Source organism: Cydia pomonella, chromosome 13 (genome assembly GCF_033807575.1).
Source record: "Cydia pomonella isolate Wapato2018A chromosome 13, ilCydPomo1, whole genome shotgun sequence".
Taxonomy (NCBI): domain Eukaryota; kingdom Metazoa; phylum Arthropoda; class Insecta; order Lepidoptera; family Tortricidae; genus Cydia; species Cydia pomonella.
This window is the reverse complement of record NC_084715.1, coordinates 11,102,527-11,123,859: the sequence shown is the minus strand read 5'-3', so window position 1 is coordinate 11,123,859 and position 21,333 is coordinate 11,102,527. Positions and strand designations below refer to the sequence as shown.

At 35.0% G+C, this 21,333-nt stretch overlaps 1 protein-coding gene and 1 long non-coding RNA gene across 4 annotated transcripts in view; one reads left to right on the top strand and one right to left on the bottom strand.

The window, feature by feature from the left end:
- LOC133524192 (uncharacterized) overlaps window positions 1-21,333 on the bottom strand; it is a 55,771-nt gene that overhangs the window by 11,920 nt on the left and 22,518 nt on the right. For all 3 annotated transcript variants that reach the window (XM_061860072.1, XM_061860070.1, XM_061860071.1), the window contains exon 2: window positions 11,866-11,969. In XM_061860072.1, coding sequence (XP_061716056.1) covers window positions 11,866-11,949 — 84 coding nt within the window. In that variant the 5' untranslated portion in view covers window positions 11,950-11,969. The remainder of the gene's footprint in view (window positions 1-11,865; window positions 11,970-21,333) is intronic.
- On the top strand, window positions 232-7,696 carry LOC133524193 (uncharacterized). Its single transcript, XR_009800342.1, has 7 exons — window positions 232-3,512; window positions 3,914-4,029; window positions 4,355-4,484; window positions 4,852-4,981; window positions 5,220-5,303; window positions 5,773-5,975; window positions 7,425-7,696. It is a non-coding gene; the product is annotated as an uncharacterized LOC133524193 (long non-coding RNA).

Sequence of the window (21,333 nt, the reverse complement as noted above, 5' to 3'; positions counted from 1 at the left end):
TGATACTGGGAAAATTGTCACATCGGGCAAAAGCCATTCATCTACAAAACTTGGCCTAAATTGGAATGCTATTGCAATAAAACTTTAAATTGACTCTAGATGTAATCTGCCTTTATATGGTTAGGCCATTTCTCATTTCAACATTTCAAAATATGCTCAAGAGTGAATCATTAAAAAAATTAAAACCAACGTTGTACAATCCGTGTCATAAAATGTATCAGAAATTAGATTTTTTTTTCCCTGTACAATTCCGAACATTTCTCAAATAGCATTTGAGATGATGATGATGATAAATAATAAATAAATAAAAAAATTGATCATTTAAATAATGACTTGAATTAAAAACGTTTTACCACACAATGCATTTTACATAAGTTATTGACTTATCACACCAAATATACCTATACATATGTAATTATTACATCCAAATTACAGCAATTATATTAAACAAGATTCGAAACAACAATGTGCTTTACACAAAAATATCCGCTTAAATCTGCCTCTTATTTTAGGTATTTCTTAGTAAAATTCAAAATAAATAAATAATGGCAAGAATAAAAGTCCCATGTATAAATTGTTTAATAGCAAAGGAAAAGAATTTTATAACAATATATATATTTTTTTTAAGACTCACAGTATCTCTTCTGGACTAACGCAAGTTGCTTACGATTTCATGCATTAATTTTCTTCATCTACCATGATGCTCAGTAGACCTCAGGACAGTTGCAACAGGAAGGCCTGTGTTCGTTGCTACTTGATCATACTAGCAGCTTGTAAACTGATGATGGTGTCTTATCTCCTCTTCTGACTTGTCCAGCATAAATAACTTGTAGAGTTTCTCCGGTATTACGATTTCACAAAGCACTTGAAATCACTTTAACACTATTAAATATTACACATTTTGACACAAACACACGTTAACTCACTCAATTAGAATTCAGTTTTTACTTCATTTGAAATGATTTTACACTTTTACTCGCACTAAAACACACACTCCGTTTGACTCAATAAAACAAAATCTAATTTATAATATTAAATACATAGGGTTCCTAATCTACTAAGCATAATTTTATTCATGGCTCCAGTTTGTTATTCACTTATTCACTCATCGGGATTCAGTCTTTGATCTGAAACGTTTATGCTCTGTACTTTAGTCTATCTTCGAGACCGCTATGCTATGAGAGCGTTATGAACCCGGGCAAATTTAACAATGAGTTTGTGGGAACATACATACATAGATATGTGTACAACAACTGGCGTGTGTTGTCAAGAAACAATGACGTTGTTCTGATAAGAACAGTTTATTGATTGATCAACAGATACTGCGATTAAGTAGAGAAACATTGACATTCGTAGATTTGTGTTTGCTACCGAAAGGAGCAGTTTATGCATTACCCTGAGAAATGCAGTTACACATAATGGCTAACTATAAGGTTATTATTTATTATCTGAATACCAAAACAATGTTAATACCTACGTAAAATAAATCATGCTGATTTTTTTTGGAAACGCGCTATAAATCGAAATTCTTGTAGATAGAGAATTAAAAATCCGGAATGTACAATGGATTTGAGTTTGTAAAGTAGGAGATTTTAGAAATTACATCATATACTAACATAACCTATAAATATTCCGGCTTGTCAAACTGTGTACTCACGTTCAATGCACATTTCTTGTAAATTAAGCTATTTTTCATCACTATCACACCTCGCTAATGTACAATATAATAACTGTTTCAATATAAATTTACTGCATGAATTAATTTTTCGCGAACGAAACCACAGCATTTTTGTACTTTGTTTATTCATCCGCCTTACGTTTCTTGTGATTGCAAAATGAAAATGATGATTACTAGTGTTCATAAACTTATTTTTCATATAATTTGGACCAAATATCACTTTAATTTCTTTCAAAACCGATAATTACTCCGTAAGATCGCTCTTTATTTATTTTCCAAAATGTCAAACTAAATTGTCAAAGCAAAGCTAAAAGTGAAGAATATTGATCTATGATCTATTTCAAAACTATTTAGGACATTCGTAGTCTGTTAACCCTTTCTGTCATTAGAAAAGGTGGTAAATTTAAAAAATGTACGTGAAAGGGAACTTCGCGCGTTCTTTCCTTGACATAGCGAATCGCCAGCGTATGTTTTATAAACTAGAAACTTCATCTTAACTCCATCTAGTGCCGAGCAGCGACACCATGTCTGTCAGTGCTACTATTTACCGTTAGATGGCGTCGTAATGATATTTTAGAAAATTTCATTTTACGACCCGAAAAACTACGACTATATGTTTATAATTATATATTACATAATAAGAAGAGTGAAATTTATTAAAGAGAGAAATCTATTGCCTATAATCCTAAAATTACTTTGCTTTTCGGAAATTTATAGATCGTCTAAGTACCCCTACTCGTCCCTAGATGATTCCACTAGCGCTAGTTTGGCATATTATTTTATTTTCTGTCCAATATTTTATCCGCATTTATTTATGTTTAAAGATATATAATTTGTAATATATTTATGAATAATTTTTAATAATAAATGAGATCGATTGTGTAAACATGCCTTTTTGTCATAGACAATATCTTTTCTAAGGTTGATCTATGTGCGTGCGCTCGTATAATGCAACAAAATTGAAAATACGTTCTACGAACCCTAACAACATGCATAACGCAGCCTACGCAATTTAGTCGGCTTGTGGCTGACTTTGTTAAGGTTCCCCATAGATGGCGTGACTAACTAGAATCAAAATAATTTAATAGAAAGCAAAATTTTTAGTTTTGAGGTCTTAAATATATATATTTATATTAATTTGAATAATAAGGACACATTTAACAAATTAGTAAATTAAAATAATTGATTTAATCACGTCACACCATACCATTCTAGACTGTGTCAAATCTTATAAAGAAATTTTGCCCCTGGCAGCTCTAGGCTCTGTCACTTTATTTACTTCCGTTCATTTAGATTCGTATTAGTAGTTTTTTTATACAGCATTCATTTTTCTTGTCTAACATTTGTTATTAAATCCCAAAATTATTAATTAAAGTCAAAAATACCAAAGATACCTCAACTACCAGTGTCACAGTGATTTAACACTTTAATAAGCAGATAAGTGACAAACATCCAACCACCATATTGTAATTCATCAAGTTGCATAGAGAAAGTTGACAAAAAATAATTACCTTTACCATGACAGAAGTTTAAACTGAACTGGAAAAGATCGTCCTCGAGTCGAGTGCGCCTTTTATGATTCTCTTAATATCCTACCCATTGCATATCGCAAGAACTGTACAAGACAAACGAAATAGAATTTCGGATTCAAACACGATCATGTTCTTCACCTTCGTCAAGAAATGTATAAATGTTCAGTGAATCTAGTGCCGTAAGATGACCTATGACCTAATGTTTAAACTATCTAGATCCACGGATGTTTAATTAATGTGCCTAGCTACTGACAGTGCAAGTGAAATAAACTTAAAATATGGAAACTGTTCCTACAAGCAAGGTAAGATTATGTTCGTTTTCCTGCTTTAGAAAAGTCAAGGCTATTGAGATCTTGTTAAATAAACGTTAGCAATCAGAAAAATAATTAGCCACAAATTGACCTATCTAGCATTAAATCTACTTTTCTAATTGATCCTGTCCATCATAACCTAACAAAGATTTCCCAAATTTTTTATTATCCTACTTAAAAAACTTACGTCTAATGCAGTGTCAGGCCTAGTGTATTGTCTCCTTATTTTTATGGTTCAGTTCATTTATTTTCAAATAAAATTGAATGGGATCAAAGCGCTGACAAGATGACATTTCTAACTTTGTTTTATACTGCCTATTTAATGTTATTTTGAACCTTCACTACTCATTTCTTATTGCAATAAGACTTACAAGCGATGTATATCTTTTCAGCAGGCTGACAACTATTGAATGTGGTGTGGACAAGTCATTACTGAAGAAAAATAAGTTGAAATTACACTGTGATACTTCATTTACTGATTTTGATGAATCTTTCCCGAGCTTTAAGAGTAAGTATAACACCTCTGTTACTGGGCAGTTATTTTTATGCTCGTCCATACTATACTTGAAATTTGAAAACTGTTATCGTTCTATAAGATGATATGAGTGATATGAAAATGCAATATGTTATGAAAATGAAAATTATGTGATCACGCCAGCTAAATATAAACAGGATTTCTTGCGCTACTGAAGATCTGTTAGTGAATTGGTATTTTCCTTTCTAAGAGAACCCGGCAGTTGTCCGATCATTCATAAAAGTGAACCTAAACTTGAACCTGTCATAAATATTCCTCTTCTTGCAATTAACCTTACAATATATGTTTAATCTTTCAGCAAACAGAGTCAACTCTGATGGCTGCCTATATATACCTATACCTAGCGATCTTGTGATATTTATGCGGAGCGGAGCAAACTTCCATTTGCTGTTTTCATGGGCTTTTCCGAGTCTCTCGATAATCTCCAAGTAAGTATAACAACTATGTCACTAGAAAGCATAAGTTTTAGTCTTAATCCTACTTAGAACCATAAATCTTAGGAAAACTTTTCTTGCTTTCAAAATTTTTGGAATTCTTTATTTTTTATTTTTTAGGACCTTTCTAGTTTAAAATAAACCCTTATAACAATACTTATAAAAAGCTTTCCTCAAGTTTAAATAACTTTAGGCTAACTTTAACTAAATAATTCCTATTACAGTGCTATTTGGGACATTGTCCGACCCACATAGCGAGTTGATCATTTTGATGTTTCTATTTACTCATTTATTTTTATTGGTCTCAAATATTCTACTTAATGCAATAAATTGTACAATATACATATGTTTAAATTTTCAGCAAACAGAATGGTTTCCTGATACCTGGGCGTTTGGTCACCTAGCAGACAGTTAAACTTAAGCCGAGTGAAGGAAATCTCGATGGTCACTTTCATGATTCCTGTTTCTCCATGGCTTACCACAATTTTCAAGTAAGTATAGTAAGCAATGCCACCTTGAAAAGCTATTTTTAGGCTTAACCCTACTTAGTAAAATAAGCAACTTAATTTTCTTCATTTGTCATAAAGAAATCTGAACTGTTTAGTCTTCCTTTTTCTGAACTGTGATGTATCTGAAGTATCTTATAGTAGAAAATAAAGACTTTTAAAGAGACTTAAAAATAAGTTTTCTTAAAGATACCCTACTTAAGCTAATCATTTTCAATTTCAGTGTCCCGGAGAACTGACAGTGCCCCGCATAGTCATTACTTCTAGCCTCAAAATACACACTATGAAATGCTTCTATTTCTGAAAGGTATTTTTTTATTATTATTGTTAATTGTATTAAACATGAACTCATGTCATAAATGACGCCTTTATTTGAAAAACTTAAAAATGAGTCAAATCATTCCCGGAGGAATGAACAAAAGATGAAAAATGTTCTTAGCCTATCTTATTCTAATCCTGTTGGCTCATTTAATTTACTTTGGCATATTTATGACCTAACTGATGGAAATATGTCCTGCAAGGCAAAGGTTCTCAAACTTTTCTGTATTATTATTTTCAAAAAAATTTCGTACCACTATTTTTACATTATGAATACTAATATTTCCATATAATGTGTTTATGTATTCTTTCATTATGAATTGAAAACAATAACGCGCCCCCGCGAATGGATGTCTTAAGAAAATTGTTGATATATTGCCCAATTAAAACTGACCTTTAAGAAATCAAAAGTTACCTATTTAACTGAATTCTTGTAATGCTTGCCTATTTCATTTCAGATTATGAAGAAGCAGACCACTCCAGACTCCTGTTCAATGACTTTATTTCACGACTTTTGCTGCAACAATGGCTGCTGTCTTCTGACACTTGAAAGCTCCCGTTCAACGGCTCTAGTACAAGAAACCTGCTCCTACATCAGCAGTGGTCTACATTGAATACTACTTATAGGGAAAATTTCACTCAAGATCTTCCTTTATATTAGGTGCTTAGTATGCTACCTTAACCAATTTTGTACTATAATTCAACCGTAATCGGAATACGATAAAAAGTACCGTCAGTAGATCAGTACTGTAATCCTTAGTCAACCTATGTCTAGTACTACAAATAAGTATGCTTTTGTATGTGCGCCGTTAGTCAGGGCAGCAACGGGTTACAAATCTCAGTCGATTTTTGAAAGATAAAGCACTCGAGACCCTAGTAAATAATAGCAATGACTGTAGATGGTAACTATGCACATATTTCAGTGCTATTTTTAATAAATACAGCGGGAGTTCTGAAGAATACCTATGTAGCTAAATTCTCTTACATATGTGTATGTTCTACTAATCCACTAATAATGCCTTTATGACGTACTATGACTGTTTACTTTCCTAGACTAAATGTCCTAACATGTGTGTTAAATATCTCTGTTTGTCAGATGAACTCAAGCAGATCCTAGTTCATACATACATGATTATCCTACAATAACAAATGTATGATTTTTATATACAACAATCAAACCAAACATAGTCCAAACATATGTAGTTGTCATTTAGATCTACGCTTAGGCGATTAATTGTACCTAACAGAATTAACTGTTTGTTGCTACTACTCTATGAATGACAAAACTTTTCTTAAGCGGCAGAAAATGTATGAACTTTACTATCCATTCCATAGCCTAGTGAGAGATGTTTTATCTGTAACATAGATCGAACTCTTATACTATCACACACGAGTAGCTATTTATATGATATAGAAAGCAAAAAGGCAAACGAGTCGCCCGATGGTGAGGGGTTGTAAATGCGTTCCGGCATTTAAGATAGAAAAGTAAGAAAGATGCGGAATACGCCCCCTGTTCCTTAGTATTTCAAGAAAATCTACGTGAAATGGAACTATTTCACGCCCCCAAGATTTTTTTACTAAAGCATAAGTTCTAACGTAGCTGTCTCTTATCTAAGCTATACCTAACTACATACTAGATTGTCTTAGGTAATATTTTCTTATATCTAGACTATTGGCAACAGCCTCCTAGCTCACTATGCAATGACCCTGCCTATGAATGCTGTCTGTCAAAAGCATCCACTTGCGCGTCTACCACGCATAAGTGCTGCGGGTCTATCAAGAATATGCGTTCCCTAAGTCATGGATATTATCTATTTATCGAGGTTCTAAGTATATACTTATCCGTAGAAGTATGCACTACGCTGCCCAGTACCTATAGCACAAACTTTGCCCACTCTGAGACTAGGTAGATACGAGTATATGAAAGACTGACTTGAAAATATTTATTTATTTATTTAATTATTGTTATTGGTCCCTGCTATAAATATAATTTCTTAACAAATTTATGACGCGAGAGAAACAAATATAATTATTTTCGCTTAAGATAATCGTTTTTTGGGCTAAAATTATACTACATAGGTTTTAAATTAGTTACTATTTTTTTTTTCAGGTATCAAGGCGCAAGAAGGTGAATTTATAATTGATTATTACGTGATGACAATTCTTAGCTGAGGAATATAGAAAGAATCCCTAACAACGGCGAGAAGAGAACGAGTAAAGAAGATTGATAAACTTATTAAGTAGACAATAACTCTAAGGTTTTTTCTAAGTAGACAATAGCTATGGATTTTGTTGTATATGTAATAGTTTCAGAAATAAACGTTAGGTTTCATGAGTTTTATTCAAAACACAATAAAAAAACAGAGTCCAAAACTCAGTGCACCCACTCCGTCTCACGGCAACAAAATGTAGCCTGAACGGCTACTTTTACTTTCTATCCTTTATTTTAGAACCCTTGGTATCCAAAATGTGCCCCAAAAGTGGTACACTTTAGATCCCTCGGTCACGGCACCAAAATGTAACCTCCCCTACCTACACCCCAAATCTACCCCATCTATTCAACCCCGGACCTAATAAAATACTGAACCTAATCGTTAACAATCCCACCTTTAAAATTACCCCTAAAATTTACCCCAACAATAATTTTACCTTAACAATAATTTGGCCAAGTGATCGTCTAGTTACAGGTTAGGACCCCTCGAAGCGAACCGCGGTACCCTAGATTCTTTAATGAGTAACAACTAAATCTTGGACTCTGATTCTACCTGATTAAGTTTTACCTAGATGTTAAGACTCGGGAATTTACTATACTAAATAATTTATTATGATGATAGGAAATAATCGATAGGATATTATGTTAAGATTCAACCTTCAGCAAAATACCGTAAGACTAAGTTATTACAAACCCTTTCTATATTAAATATGACACCTTATAAGTAGAATGAAAATATATAACAATTGACAAGGTATGAGCAGTGTCGTGGCAAAGGATATAGGCTCCGCCCACACGCGCAAGGTCGCAGACGACGGGAGCAGCCCTAAGTTACAGAAACCATCAATGATTTTTGATGTAATGTAAAATATATTTTTATTAATTTATTAGAAAGATATTTAGGTATTGCAGCATATATGATTATATAAATATAAAAATATATTTGGTAAAATCCTGCTACTCCTATTAAGTCTTCGGGGTAACATTGAAGCAGCACTCCTGGGTTAAGCCCATTTACACACTTATATTAAGATTAAATATTTTTACCTATCAATCCTATAATCTTCTAAACGAAGTGTGAATGGATCACACGTGCTGCCTCTAATGCTAGATGCAGGTCTGAAGACTCTTACTCCGATTAGCAATATCAATCGGGCCACCTACTCCTATCTTATTAGCCAGACGGGCTATGACCAACGCTTCGCAACCCTATGCAAACTGGGCTGACGAAGAGAAGCGATAAGTATTCGTCAGACACCATTTACTTATCTTTTTATATCCAAAAGCTAAGGCTACTAAGCCATTATCCCAGTCCCCATAGCTAAAAGTAGGCTGAATTCCTAGGCCTTTTAAATGTATAAACGAAGTACAAGTTTAACTCATTACTGTACTTTATGAGATCGAACTATCAAGGTGAGTATTATTCCACTCAAAGATTCCAATGGACTGCGCTCGCCTGCCAAAGGGTCTCTAAAACAAACCATTCTTTAATCCCAGAATAGTCTGAGTTCCTAAACCCAACTTGATATTTAAGGATTGAATATATAAATACCTTAGGACCTGATCGTAATACTCAGTACTTCGTCTCTACACCAAAAACCCAGAAATGAAAATAAATAGATATAAGATGTTACAGATAACCCTCAACTTTCCACTCAGAGTAACAGTCTGGAAGATTTAGGTAATTAAAATCCATTACCAGTATTCCACTAATATTATCATTAGTACACATTATAAAACCATAGCTTCACGTTATTAGAACCTTTTGAAAGATATATATATACACCAACCAATCGAATTTCTAGATCAAACCTAAGAAAGACCCTATAACAGTGTGTGTGACTCTACCCTATTCCTACCCTTGGACCCTAATCTAGTATGTCCAGAACACAGATCGTACTTACCATTGATCTAGTGATTTGGAACATACACAAGTGTATCCCTAAGTCTAAGCTGTAAGCATTCGGCCGACAAAACCGAGGTATAGCAAACCCTAGTGTCTGTGTGATTGGCCCCCTCCTCATCGCCACGTAGGCACGGTGGATGAGAATAGACCGCCCTAGCATGTCTATAGGTAATCAGCACACTAGCACACACACCCGTACCAGTCACATGGGATACCCTGCCATGACTAAAACTTTATCTGTGTTTGTTACCAATCATGACAGAAGCCCTCCCGTGACCAGCACTAGCATGAGCCAGAGCACCGAAATATATAAATATATTTAATACGAGACCTAGCCTCAATTACTGCAGACTTCAGTGAGCAGAGATTACTCTCAATGGCACGCACGTGATGCCCTCACATTCATCTAACAGCTGGACCTTGAGACTAAGGAGAGTATGCTCGCCTCTTATGTTGGTAAAGAAGAGACGCCAAGTCCTCTCAACTTGGAGCAAAAGACTTCTAAACAGCTGCAATTTGACACCGTTAGGGAGCAGCTGATTAGATGGACAAACTGTTAGTCCAAACAGTGATCTGGCTTTATAAAATAACAAACTAACCTCATAGAAAGGTAATAAAATAACAAAATTAGTTTTTACTAACAAAAAACTCACAATATAGTAACACAGATAAGGAAGTAAAGAATCTCCACCACAGCCTAAGCTTAGCTTTACGACAACATTGTCCCCGCAATGCCAAACATAGACACAATTTACAAGTTTAAATTTACCAGGATAATTCCCAGCAAACACAAACAAATAGAAGGAATAGTAGAGAAACTTTACCTACTCAAAGCCAGAGATACCGCCAGTCCGATGGTTAAAGAATGAATGCCCATCCTCCGTACTTTACGGCCCTTTTATATACTTTAGTAGCGACATAACAGCGACATAACGGCGACATAACGGCGACTAGCGACATAATAGCGACATAACAGCGACATATTGGCGACTAGCGACATAATAGCGACATATTGGCGACATAATAGCGACATATTGGCGACATAATAGCGACACAACGGCGACATAACAGCGACATAATAGCGACATATCGGCGACATAATAGCGACATAACGGCGACATAATAGCGACATAATGGCGACATAATAGCGACATAACGGCGACTTAGTAGCGACATAACGGCGACATAGTAGCGACATAACGGCGACATAGTAGCGACATAATGGCGACATAACGGCGACATAATAGCGACACAACGGCGACATAATAGCGACTTTTACGCACACAACGACAGTATTCGCTTAGTAGTCAGTTTAAGTAGACCAAAAAAATGATAAAATGAAACGTTTCAAAACCTATCAAGCATGAATATGCCAACATTATTATTTACCTTCAGGTATTATAGTTTTGTTTTCTGAAAATAACGTCTGTATTGTAATATTTTACGTTTATTATTAAGTTAGTAACTCAATGTTCTTTATTACACCAATAATTATGCATTTATTCTAGGTTAACTTCAATTGATTATTATCATTCTTCGCAGCATTTTAAAATAAATAAAAAAATGAAAATTCACTGAGTGTTATGTATTTAATCGAAATCACAAGTGGTAAAATACGGAAACGTGTCCTTCAAGTTGTAATTGTTAGAATACGGAGTGAAATCATGACTGAAAGATGCAAACGAAGAGTACTGTAGTTTTTCATTATTTTCTATGTGTTTTAATATAAAACCAAGGCCAATATTACGAAATAGGCATATGGCTAGTCACATCTTCCCTAACCTTACTAGTTCTCAGGCGGCTAATAAAAAGCACTTTTTTAGGCTTATAACCATCCCAATATCTTAGCTTAATTATGTCTTGATTATGCCCTGCCACCAAGCCACTGCGTTTAAAGAGGTTTAAATGATTTCAAAATACATTTCTCTTTGTTTTGATTAGATGACACATCAACACACCATTGATTGTCAAAGAAAATAATCTTACGTGAAACTGGCAGAGATGAATTGCACAGAACGATGAATTAATTGAACCTTGAAGTAGGTAAGGTACTGTAGTTTAAGTTCAACAATATATTTTACAGATTTTTGCAGCCCATTGCTATCATCAGCCACTCACCGCTACCACTCCAAGTCGTAGATAACGCCATGGCTCTTCTACATGATGGCCCAGCGCTGGACCAGCGAGGTAGCCATGCGATGGTTAAAAAGCAACTACACGATATAGTTCTGGAATGGGCCACGAGTAGATGCATACTGCCATCGCTGGCCCACTACCTGCGATGTGCGGACGAAAAACGAACACCGTGGCCATCCCATCGCCATTCCGACACGCTATAAGCCAGCCGACCACTGCGCCCTCCACAAGCTGGTCCATCTTAGTGGACCAGTAAGATTTCCCATCGTGTAGAGGAGCTATTACACGTGAAGTTACCTCCGGATTCTCATAAAGTGGCGCAGGGGCTGCGTCGATGACCGAGCACGCCAGTGCTAGCAGCAGCAACGCCACGCTCATCATCGCTGGCACATCACACTGTCCTGCACAAGACAACACAAGAAGCTCAAGTCTCTTAAAATTTAGGTGAGTAAATACTGTATCGTTTATTATAAATACAGATAAAACCTGGTCTAACTGTTGACGTGTTTATTATTTTGTATTAATATTTTCTTAGGGTATGATATGAGGGTATTTTTACGCCATATATGATATAAGAAGTTTTTATATTTTGTTATTTTAGGGACTTTATGATTTGATGTGACCTAATTAGATTTGTTATGGACCGATATGATCTGTCAGCTGCAATGTCAACAGTGAGTGGTTACATTTCTTCATTTTCTCCATTTTGTCGTAGCAGTACAGAATCTGGTAGCAACTAACTAACCCATCTAAAATATCCAACCTGTATGTTTATTTGGTTGTTTGGTTAACGTTTAAGTAACTTTAATCTTTAGTTCTTCAATAAAATTGATACCTACTCGTATTGTATTAAATAATTTGTAATATTGGTAATTGGTATGTATGATCAATATCACAGTCCTTTTTCAACGACTAAAGTTTGTCAGTAGCATACGAAGGGTTATAATTGGACTCAGTAGTTTTGAATACTAACATTAACGTTTACATACATATAATCACGCCGATTTCCCGGAGGGGTAGGCAGAGACTACGGATTTCCACTTGCTACGATCCTGACATACCTCTTAATATTTAATAATATGTAATATTCAAACAATATCCTGAATTTTTAAACGATAGTAGCTTCATTTAAAATGAAATAATTTCTTGTTGAATTAAAATAACTATATCTTTAAGTAAATAAACTGCGTGGAAAATATAAGAACATTATAGAATGATAGATGTCCCTCGTTATAATATGGGTCACGAAAATTGAGCTCACATAACACGGAATTTAATGCTTTATTGATAGCTAGATGACAAGCTACTTACATTCTTTGCGAAGGATAACACACTTTAAGGCCGTTAACACCGAGAAAATGTGTATGTGTACCTACGTTACAATGTATTACAGGCCAATTCGAACGTGTACTGCCATTAAACGATATTAGAATGAAATTGGAATCATATCAGTTAGCTGTCATTCGTGCGTCCATTTCACTCAAACTTTTCCGCACAAGTATTAGTGCGAGGGAGACGCCCGCGCCAATGACAGAAAACTGATATGATTCCAATATCATTCTAATGATGGCTTGATATCAGTGCACGTTAGAATTGGCCTGTTAGGTTCTGACTGTTTTACAAAACGGAACATAGCCCGCGAAGCCAACATGCCAATCGTTAACGCTCCGTAGCGAACGAAACGCAACGGTCACTGTCGCACTAATATGGAAGAGTGATAGAGAGAGATGACTACGCTACGCTACGGAGCGTTAACGTTTGGCATGTTGGCTACGCGGCCTGTTCAGAATGGTTGATATCACACCAGGCAGGGAAACTCCGGGGACAATGCAATCACTTTAAAGACAGGTTATGATGATCGAGTCAATTGACTAAAATATGATTATGACTTTATTAATAACCAATAATTTGATATTTTTTGTTTTAAAATATTACGTACCCTTTAACAAAAAAATAACTGAACGCTCATCGTAATATCCCGTTACTGGGGCACTAGAGCGGTTTTTGGTAGGTATATTCTCTTGACCCCATAATTAGGAGCTCAACGAGGGTGCGGAGTGTTAGGGTCGGCAACGCGCATGTAATATCTGGTGTTGCAGGCGTACATAGGCTACGGAGACTGCATACCATCAGGCAGGCCGTATGCTTGTTTGCCACCGACGTAGTATAAAAACGGTAATGTTTTCAAATGTTATGACATCAAAAGTTGACAATGGCTAGTGGAGTGGATGTGGATTTGTGGAGTTACAAAAGTTCGTGATAGTTCTGAAAAAAAAATAACGCGTATTGGTTTGAAGATTTACCACAAGTACGGCTAATAACAGTTTGACACTGGCACATTCGCTAGCGTAAGCGTAACTTACTTTCTATGTGTCTCGCTCGTACTGCCATATTAGCGCGAGCGAAATTTATAGAAAGTAAGATACGCAGACGTTAGCAAATATGTCAGTTTGACACTGTTAAGTGAGGCTACAGGAGACCAATTCGAGCTTACATTCCGAATCCGATATCAAAATGATGTCACTTTGTTATCATACACGCGATTTCGCTCTTTCTTGTTTGAGCTTCGGGTATACCTATTGGCGCAAGCGAGACGCACGGGCGAATGTTAACAAAATGAGAAATGACATCATTTTGACATAGAAATGTAAGCTCGAATTGGCCTCCTGGGCAATATGAGGCAATCAGCCGGTTTTGCCACGTTTATAATGCCTTAGAGGCATAACTAATAAACTGACCCTGAATCAATAATTGCTTTTTCACCACACCAACTGGTAAGGACCCTCTTGATTGTTCAAAAACTAATGAGAAAGTTGGCTTTTATTCACATGTGGGGCAAAGTAATCCTATGCATATTTTGAGTTGTTTCCTAACGCTGGTATTGACTTCTATAAGATGATTTTGGATGATATTTTTTTTTATTGTGTTCATTTGGATTTCATTTGGTTTGATGTGTTTTTTTTTTGATAATCCTTAGTAAAATATTATCCTCGTGTTGCTATGGTGAAAAAAAATGTTTCACTCGGAGGCAAAGTCTGTTTAACCCTCGTGCCTTGAAACCCTCGCAAGGCTCAAGATTCCACTTCTTGAATTAAATTTTGGAATCTTTCGCTTGCTCGGGTACCTATAAATATTAGCACAAGCGGTTAAACAACAACTTTGCCCCCGTGTAAAACAAATAACTATTACTACTACCTAAAATCTTTGTTGGCTACTAGCAAAGTTGAACTAGTCAATACGTGTAAATGCTAGTTGTATTGTGACGTGACACAGGAATCTGACAAACAAAGTTCACAAAAAATATTGAAAACTATTTCAAAGTAGGGATTTACTTTTTTATCACCGTGTGGGCCCGGACCGTACCTACTGGCTGCCATAAAGACTTCCTACTGCCCTGGGTGAACAGATAAGTGAAGGAAAAGCCTCTTCATAATCCGGGCTCGCGGTGACCGTATTGGGGACAATCGTCTACGTCGCCATGACGTATTTCATTGGATAATAAATTTCACTCATCTACTTATAAGATTGATTATATAGCAAAGTATCATTATTATGTTGCACGCTAAAGAAAATATTCTATTTCAATTAAATCAGTAGGTACACGGTTTATTTCTGTAGCAAATTTTGTTGAACGGAACAGCAGGGGCAGTAGAGTCAGAGCAAAATAAGTTGGCAGCGATTTTGATAGCCCAGCCTGTGCAAGTGTTACGTCATAATTTCATAGAAGTTTGACGTTTAAAATAACACTTGCACTGTCTGGGCTGTCAAAATCACTGCCGACTTAACTTGGTCTGACTCTACTTGTCAAATAAACCGTCTGGCCGCGTGGTCCGACAGTCTTGTCCGACTTGTCCCAACATTTTCTCATAGTCCGATGATCGGATTAAGTGGGATTTTGAAATTCCTTGTGGTTCCACTATCGAACTAATTGGAATTTTAGAATTCCTCGTGGTTCGTTGGTGGAACCAAGTGGATTATAAAATTCATTTTAATCGGAGTGGTCGGACAGCGAAGAATTAAAATTGAACAAGACTGTTCGACCACTCGGCCGGAGGGTAATAGTTATTTGTACAACAAGAGAGCAAAGTTTGATATTTCTTCGAGTGCTTATTTTGAGTCATGTGCAAGCGAAAGAGTCTATAATAGATTCACGAGCGTAGCGAGTGAACCTAATTTAGAATCTTGAGCGTAGTAAGGGACTCAAAAGCGCACGAGATGTAAATAACTTTGATCTCGTGTAGTACACAAAAATTTTCACTTCGGCAGTGAGAACATATTTGGAAAGTAAAAATACAACCGGCGACCGGTTTGGCCTAGTGGGTAGTGACCCTGCCTACGAAGCTGATGGTCCCGGGTTCAAATCCTGGTAAGGGCATTTATTCGTGTGATGAGCATGGATATTTGTTCCTGAGTCATGGGTGTTTTCTATGTATTTAAGTATTTATAAATATTTATATATTATATATATATCGTTGTCTAAGTACCCTCAACACAAGCCTTATTGAGCTTACTGTGGGACTTAGTCAATTTGTGTAATAATGTCCTATAATATTTATATTTATTTATACAACCTGAAAAAAATCCGTCTTCATCACTATTTCACTCATGTTTTCTAAATGTATTCTATCTAACAATTAAGTTTAATTATCGCAATAAAAAAAAAACTTAAGAAATTTCAATAAAATAATACGAAAATAATGAAATAATGAACATCAATTGACAGTCCAATCCACAACTTTTTTTTTGTGAAAAAAACTGTAAGATACGGTCCGAATTACGAATACTATTTTTGTCAACTATAGGAGTGATCGTTAAAAGTAAAATTATTTTCTTTGCGTAATAATTGCGCAAATTTTTATAAGTTAATTGTTTTGATTGTATAATAAAATACGTACAATAAAATAAAATAAAATAAAAAATCTTTATTGCCACACAAACAAAATTTACAATTTCCGTGAAAATATGGGTATTTCGAACGCAAAAAAAATACAAAATAACTTAAACTTATCAACTTAACATAATAATTATGACTTAAATCTATGATGTGGCAAAGGGTCCCAATCTCAGCATGTGCAGTGCCAGAGGGCTCCACGCTGATTTTCAGACTGGTCCCGGGAGAGATTGGGGTCGGTCACTACTAGCATAATGTACCTATCTTAGGTACAGCTCTATATTTACATTTTTATGTGTATTTGTGTGTGTCTGTACTATAGTTTATTAGTGTGCGTATATGGGTATGTGGGGCTGGTATGTAGATATGTGGTGTAGGTAAGAATGTACTTTGTATTGTGTGTATTAGGTATGTTTTGTCATTACATACGCATTTTAAGATTATTATAATGTAATGTTTACCCAGGTATTGGCTGTTGTATTTATAAATGTTTTTATGTATTGTTCTTGTCACTATATGATGTTACTATAAGTATAAATGTTGTATTGATTTGTAAAAGAGTCCTATATGGTGTTTTTATTTAATTTTGAACGCTTAATACATTTATTAATTATGTATTACTAATGAAGACTCGTAGGGTGTTTTGGAATGATGCGGTCTGACTTATTTCGGGGGTCTTTTATTAATCACGTGTGAACTGTTTTTGTCTCTTTTTTCTAAGGACGTGAAAGGGACAAAGACAATAGAATCCAAATATTTCGAACTTGTAATAGGCCCCGCACGTTGAAATGACATTCGAATACTTACACTCACTTGATGTTATTTTGTCTCACTCAGTGAGCAAAATGCGATTTTGCTCACTGTTTTTAAGCAGCAAATTACCCTTGTTCTAGCTGCTGACGTGATAATAATATTATATGTTTGACTTATTTCTTTAATTTATTTATTATATAATTTAAAACGGGTCATTTACGTAATTTTAGTTTCAGATGACAACATATCGAGTGCTACATTGAGCTGTGCTGCTTATATTTTTTTATATTAAATTAGGTACTTAAATTTACCTTTTATTGCGGAGTATCCAGTAGTACATGTAGTATGTAGGTATTATTTGACTTAAACAATAAATAAAGATATTAAATTAATTATGGTATTGACCTTAGGTAAGTACTTATGTAGTAGTAGAAAAATAAATTGTGATTAAAATATTATGTCAGTTTGAGTTTACATTGTTTATTTCTGGAGATTTAAGAAATATGAAGCGTTTTATAATCCCAATGTCAATTATGATCAGAGCCCTTCATGTTTATTTGAGTTTCGTGAACCAATCCCCTCAGGAGACCATCAGAAACTTCTGCGCTTAGGTATCTGTGTAATTAACATCAACTAACAACGTAATCTATCAAATTATTATCAACAAGTTATTTTTTAAAGGTAAACAAAAGGAGTATACGGTTCCCTTTTAGGATCACTCGTGTATCTGTCCGTTCGCCTGTTATAGCCAATTTGATTGAACTGAGAGTTGTGGCACAAATACATAAAGCAGGTGACACAAAGACGAATGAGTAAATAAATGAATGTTAAGCATAGAAGGCGCTTAAAGGTGACATTCGGATGGCAACTGCAGCTGCATTACTGTTGCGAGATTAGGTACTGCTGCGGCCTTGACGCGGCCGCTGCCACTGTTAGACCGCGGGCCAGGAGCATATTTCGTCAGTCATCGCCACCCGGCTGATACTTTGTCAGATGATAGTTTAGATACTGTTTTAAATTTAAAAAAAAATGGCAGCCGGTTGTATCGCGGTGGAAAGACCGTCAGCTATTCACATGAACATGTAAAAAAATCGCGCCTTATTACCACTCTATGCCCGCAAAGTATGCGTAATGTGGAAATTGCGTAATCCGTTTATGGCGTTTCAGGCGGTTCACCTGATGAAATGCTACATGCAAAGTTTCATGATTTATTATTGCTATCATAAAAACGGTAAAGCGCTTATTTTTTAAATGTTCATGCGACCAGTTGACGTTCTTACCACCGTGATATAACCGGTTGACAATTTTTTTTATTAACAATAGCATCTGAACTATCATTTGACAAAGTATCAAACAGGAAGTGATGACATATTTTTATTCTTATTATGAGAACAAACAGAGTAAAATGTACATAAGGTTATATTAAAACTAACTTACACATAAAACATGCATTGTCCTCCACGACAGTCCTCACCGAGATACACAGTCCAGTTCAGTTTACTTATTCTAATTATGATATGAATATCTATTTTTTTCCAAGTTTCGGTGGCAGCCATTCCTCAACCCACCAACGGAGCGGCAGCTGACGTCCACGAAGGTTCATCAATTTCATAACCATAACCGTTAACCACTATACGAGTTTTCGCCCGGGAGGCGATTGGTCATGGAAATCTGTTCCTGGCTCGCGGTCTATGTCAATTGCCTAGATAACATGAGTGACGGATTGCACGTAGCTACGAATGTGCGTGCGTGACAATAATACGGCGGCGAACGTCACCTTACTTTATGAAAGAAATATCACCTTTCCATCCAAATGTCACCTTCCGAGAATTAACACATAAAGTTTTACAAACTACATATATCGTGTTGTACACATACATGTATATGTGTATACTTCGGTTATTCTAAAAATTCCTATATAGCAAAAAATATGGTAGATAGGCAAGCCCCTAATATTTAGCAGGCATTTAGGCGTTGGTCACTTTTCTTTAGTATATGGCATTTATTATTCCAGGTTATATTTTATGTAAAGTATCTATCTTAGTGTGACTACTTAAAACAAATGAAAACATTAATAAAAACAATTTTATTTGTCCTCAAAGTTGTAGATATGCAAGATTTTGTTTAATAATCGCTTTTCTTTACTCTTTCTTAAAAAGGTGTACATATTTTCTTCAAGATGGGATCAACCTGCAAAGTGCACGGCAAATTTTTCCTCAGGCACTTTTTGTATGATTATTTAGGTTAATCATATTTTCTGACGTATGCGTGTACAGTCAGCTGCAGATAAAACTGACATACTGACCGACATTAAAGTTTTAAAGGAAACCCGCAATTTTTATCTGTAAATTTAAAAAATAAATTTTATTCATTGTAATGATTATTTTTCGCCGAGATGTAAATAGCAATAATGTGTAGTGTGCAAAAAACTCATATGACATTTTTTGCTCGTTATGGCCTTAAGAATGCGTGGTTAATCTGTCGGGTTACTCCAGCCCACGCTGGATATATTACACAATGTTCAAGAAGAACCCCAAAGATTTTAACATTCTATTCCTGATCATATTTAAAGACCAAAAATTTGATAAAAACGTCTTTTTATTGGTACACATACTTAGTGCAAAACTGCTTTTTGTTGGCGATGTTGCCACTATGAGACCCAGTCTAAATACCCTTATTGATAGGATGTCAAAAAGTGAGAAAAAGGTTTTAGGAGAAAAAAGTGAAAATCCATTTTAAGTGTCAATTTTACCATTAGCATATATATATATATATATTTTGGCCAAAATTACCTAAACTCATATAAAATTTTTTCCTTCTTTCCTTAAAATCTTTCGGATTCCTCGCGAACACCGTGTTTATAATATAGTTATGTGGTAAACGTATTTCCAGTAGGATATTTACTACATATCTTTTTTTAGTACTTAAATAAGCATCAAAACAGTTAGTCTGATTACTACTTGTTTCTAGCAACTTAGAACATCCATCAACCCCGCCATTTAAAAATTTGTTATGACCCTGGGTATTGGTTTTAGATAACATATTTTGTTAGATTTCACTTTTTACAAATTGTAGACTAAAATGTCAGTATACGCACTAATAAAAATATTTATTTCTTTTCGATTGGATAGAAAAAAAAAGCGAATTTGTACAAAGAATAAAGGGGTTTTCAGAAAAAAATAAGTGTATTAAAACTATCAACTTTCGAATTATTCCGGCTCAAAATCACGAGGACTATTAACTATTGATTAAAAACAAGAAAAATAATGTCTTCAGTTTTTCATACTAATTGTTTTTATAAATGCGTACGAAACTGAAAAGAAATTTTACACTTTTTTTCCTTTTGAAAGTTGATAGTTCTCGTGATTTTTTTAAAAGTTTATGGGACACTTTTTCTGAAATCGGTATGTAAATTTGTAGAATGCTTGCATATATTATCTAAAAATAATAAATTAAAATGAAATTAAAAAAAGGCCATTATAATTTAATGTATTTCCGTATCAGTATCTTTATAGGGTGCGTAGCCAACATGCCAAACGTTAACGCTTCGTAGCGTAGCGTAGTCATATTAGTGCGAGTGACAGTTGCGTTTCGTCCGTTACGGAGCGTAAACGACTGGCATGTTGGCTACGCACCCAGGGGGGCCTAGCTTAGTCACGTAACATTTCGTTCGCTCGCATCTCATCCCTATACATCTTTTTTCCATTGGCGTTTGTCCACCACATCGTGATTTGGCAGAAGTACTAGTGTTAGATTAGATTGTATGTTTCATGAATAAACATTTTTTTTTATTTAACTTCATTACACTTCAATGCTTTAAAACACAATTATTTAAAATTGTAAAAAAAAAACCGAAGCACCAACGCTAAGGAATACAGCCACTTAAAACGTTTCAGAAAAATAAAAATAAACCGAACACTTTAAGAACGGTGATCCTCATACTGTATTATGTTACTCAGCATTTTAAGTATGAATTAATTACTAAAACATGTTTTTATTAAACTAAACTGGGGGCTGCTTGTAGTTAGTTACACTTTACTCGCCAGGGGCCCATTTCTCGAACCGTATTAGACTACTTAATAATATTAGTCCACGAACTATCAAGTCAAAAAAACCGAATC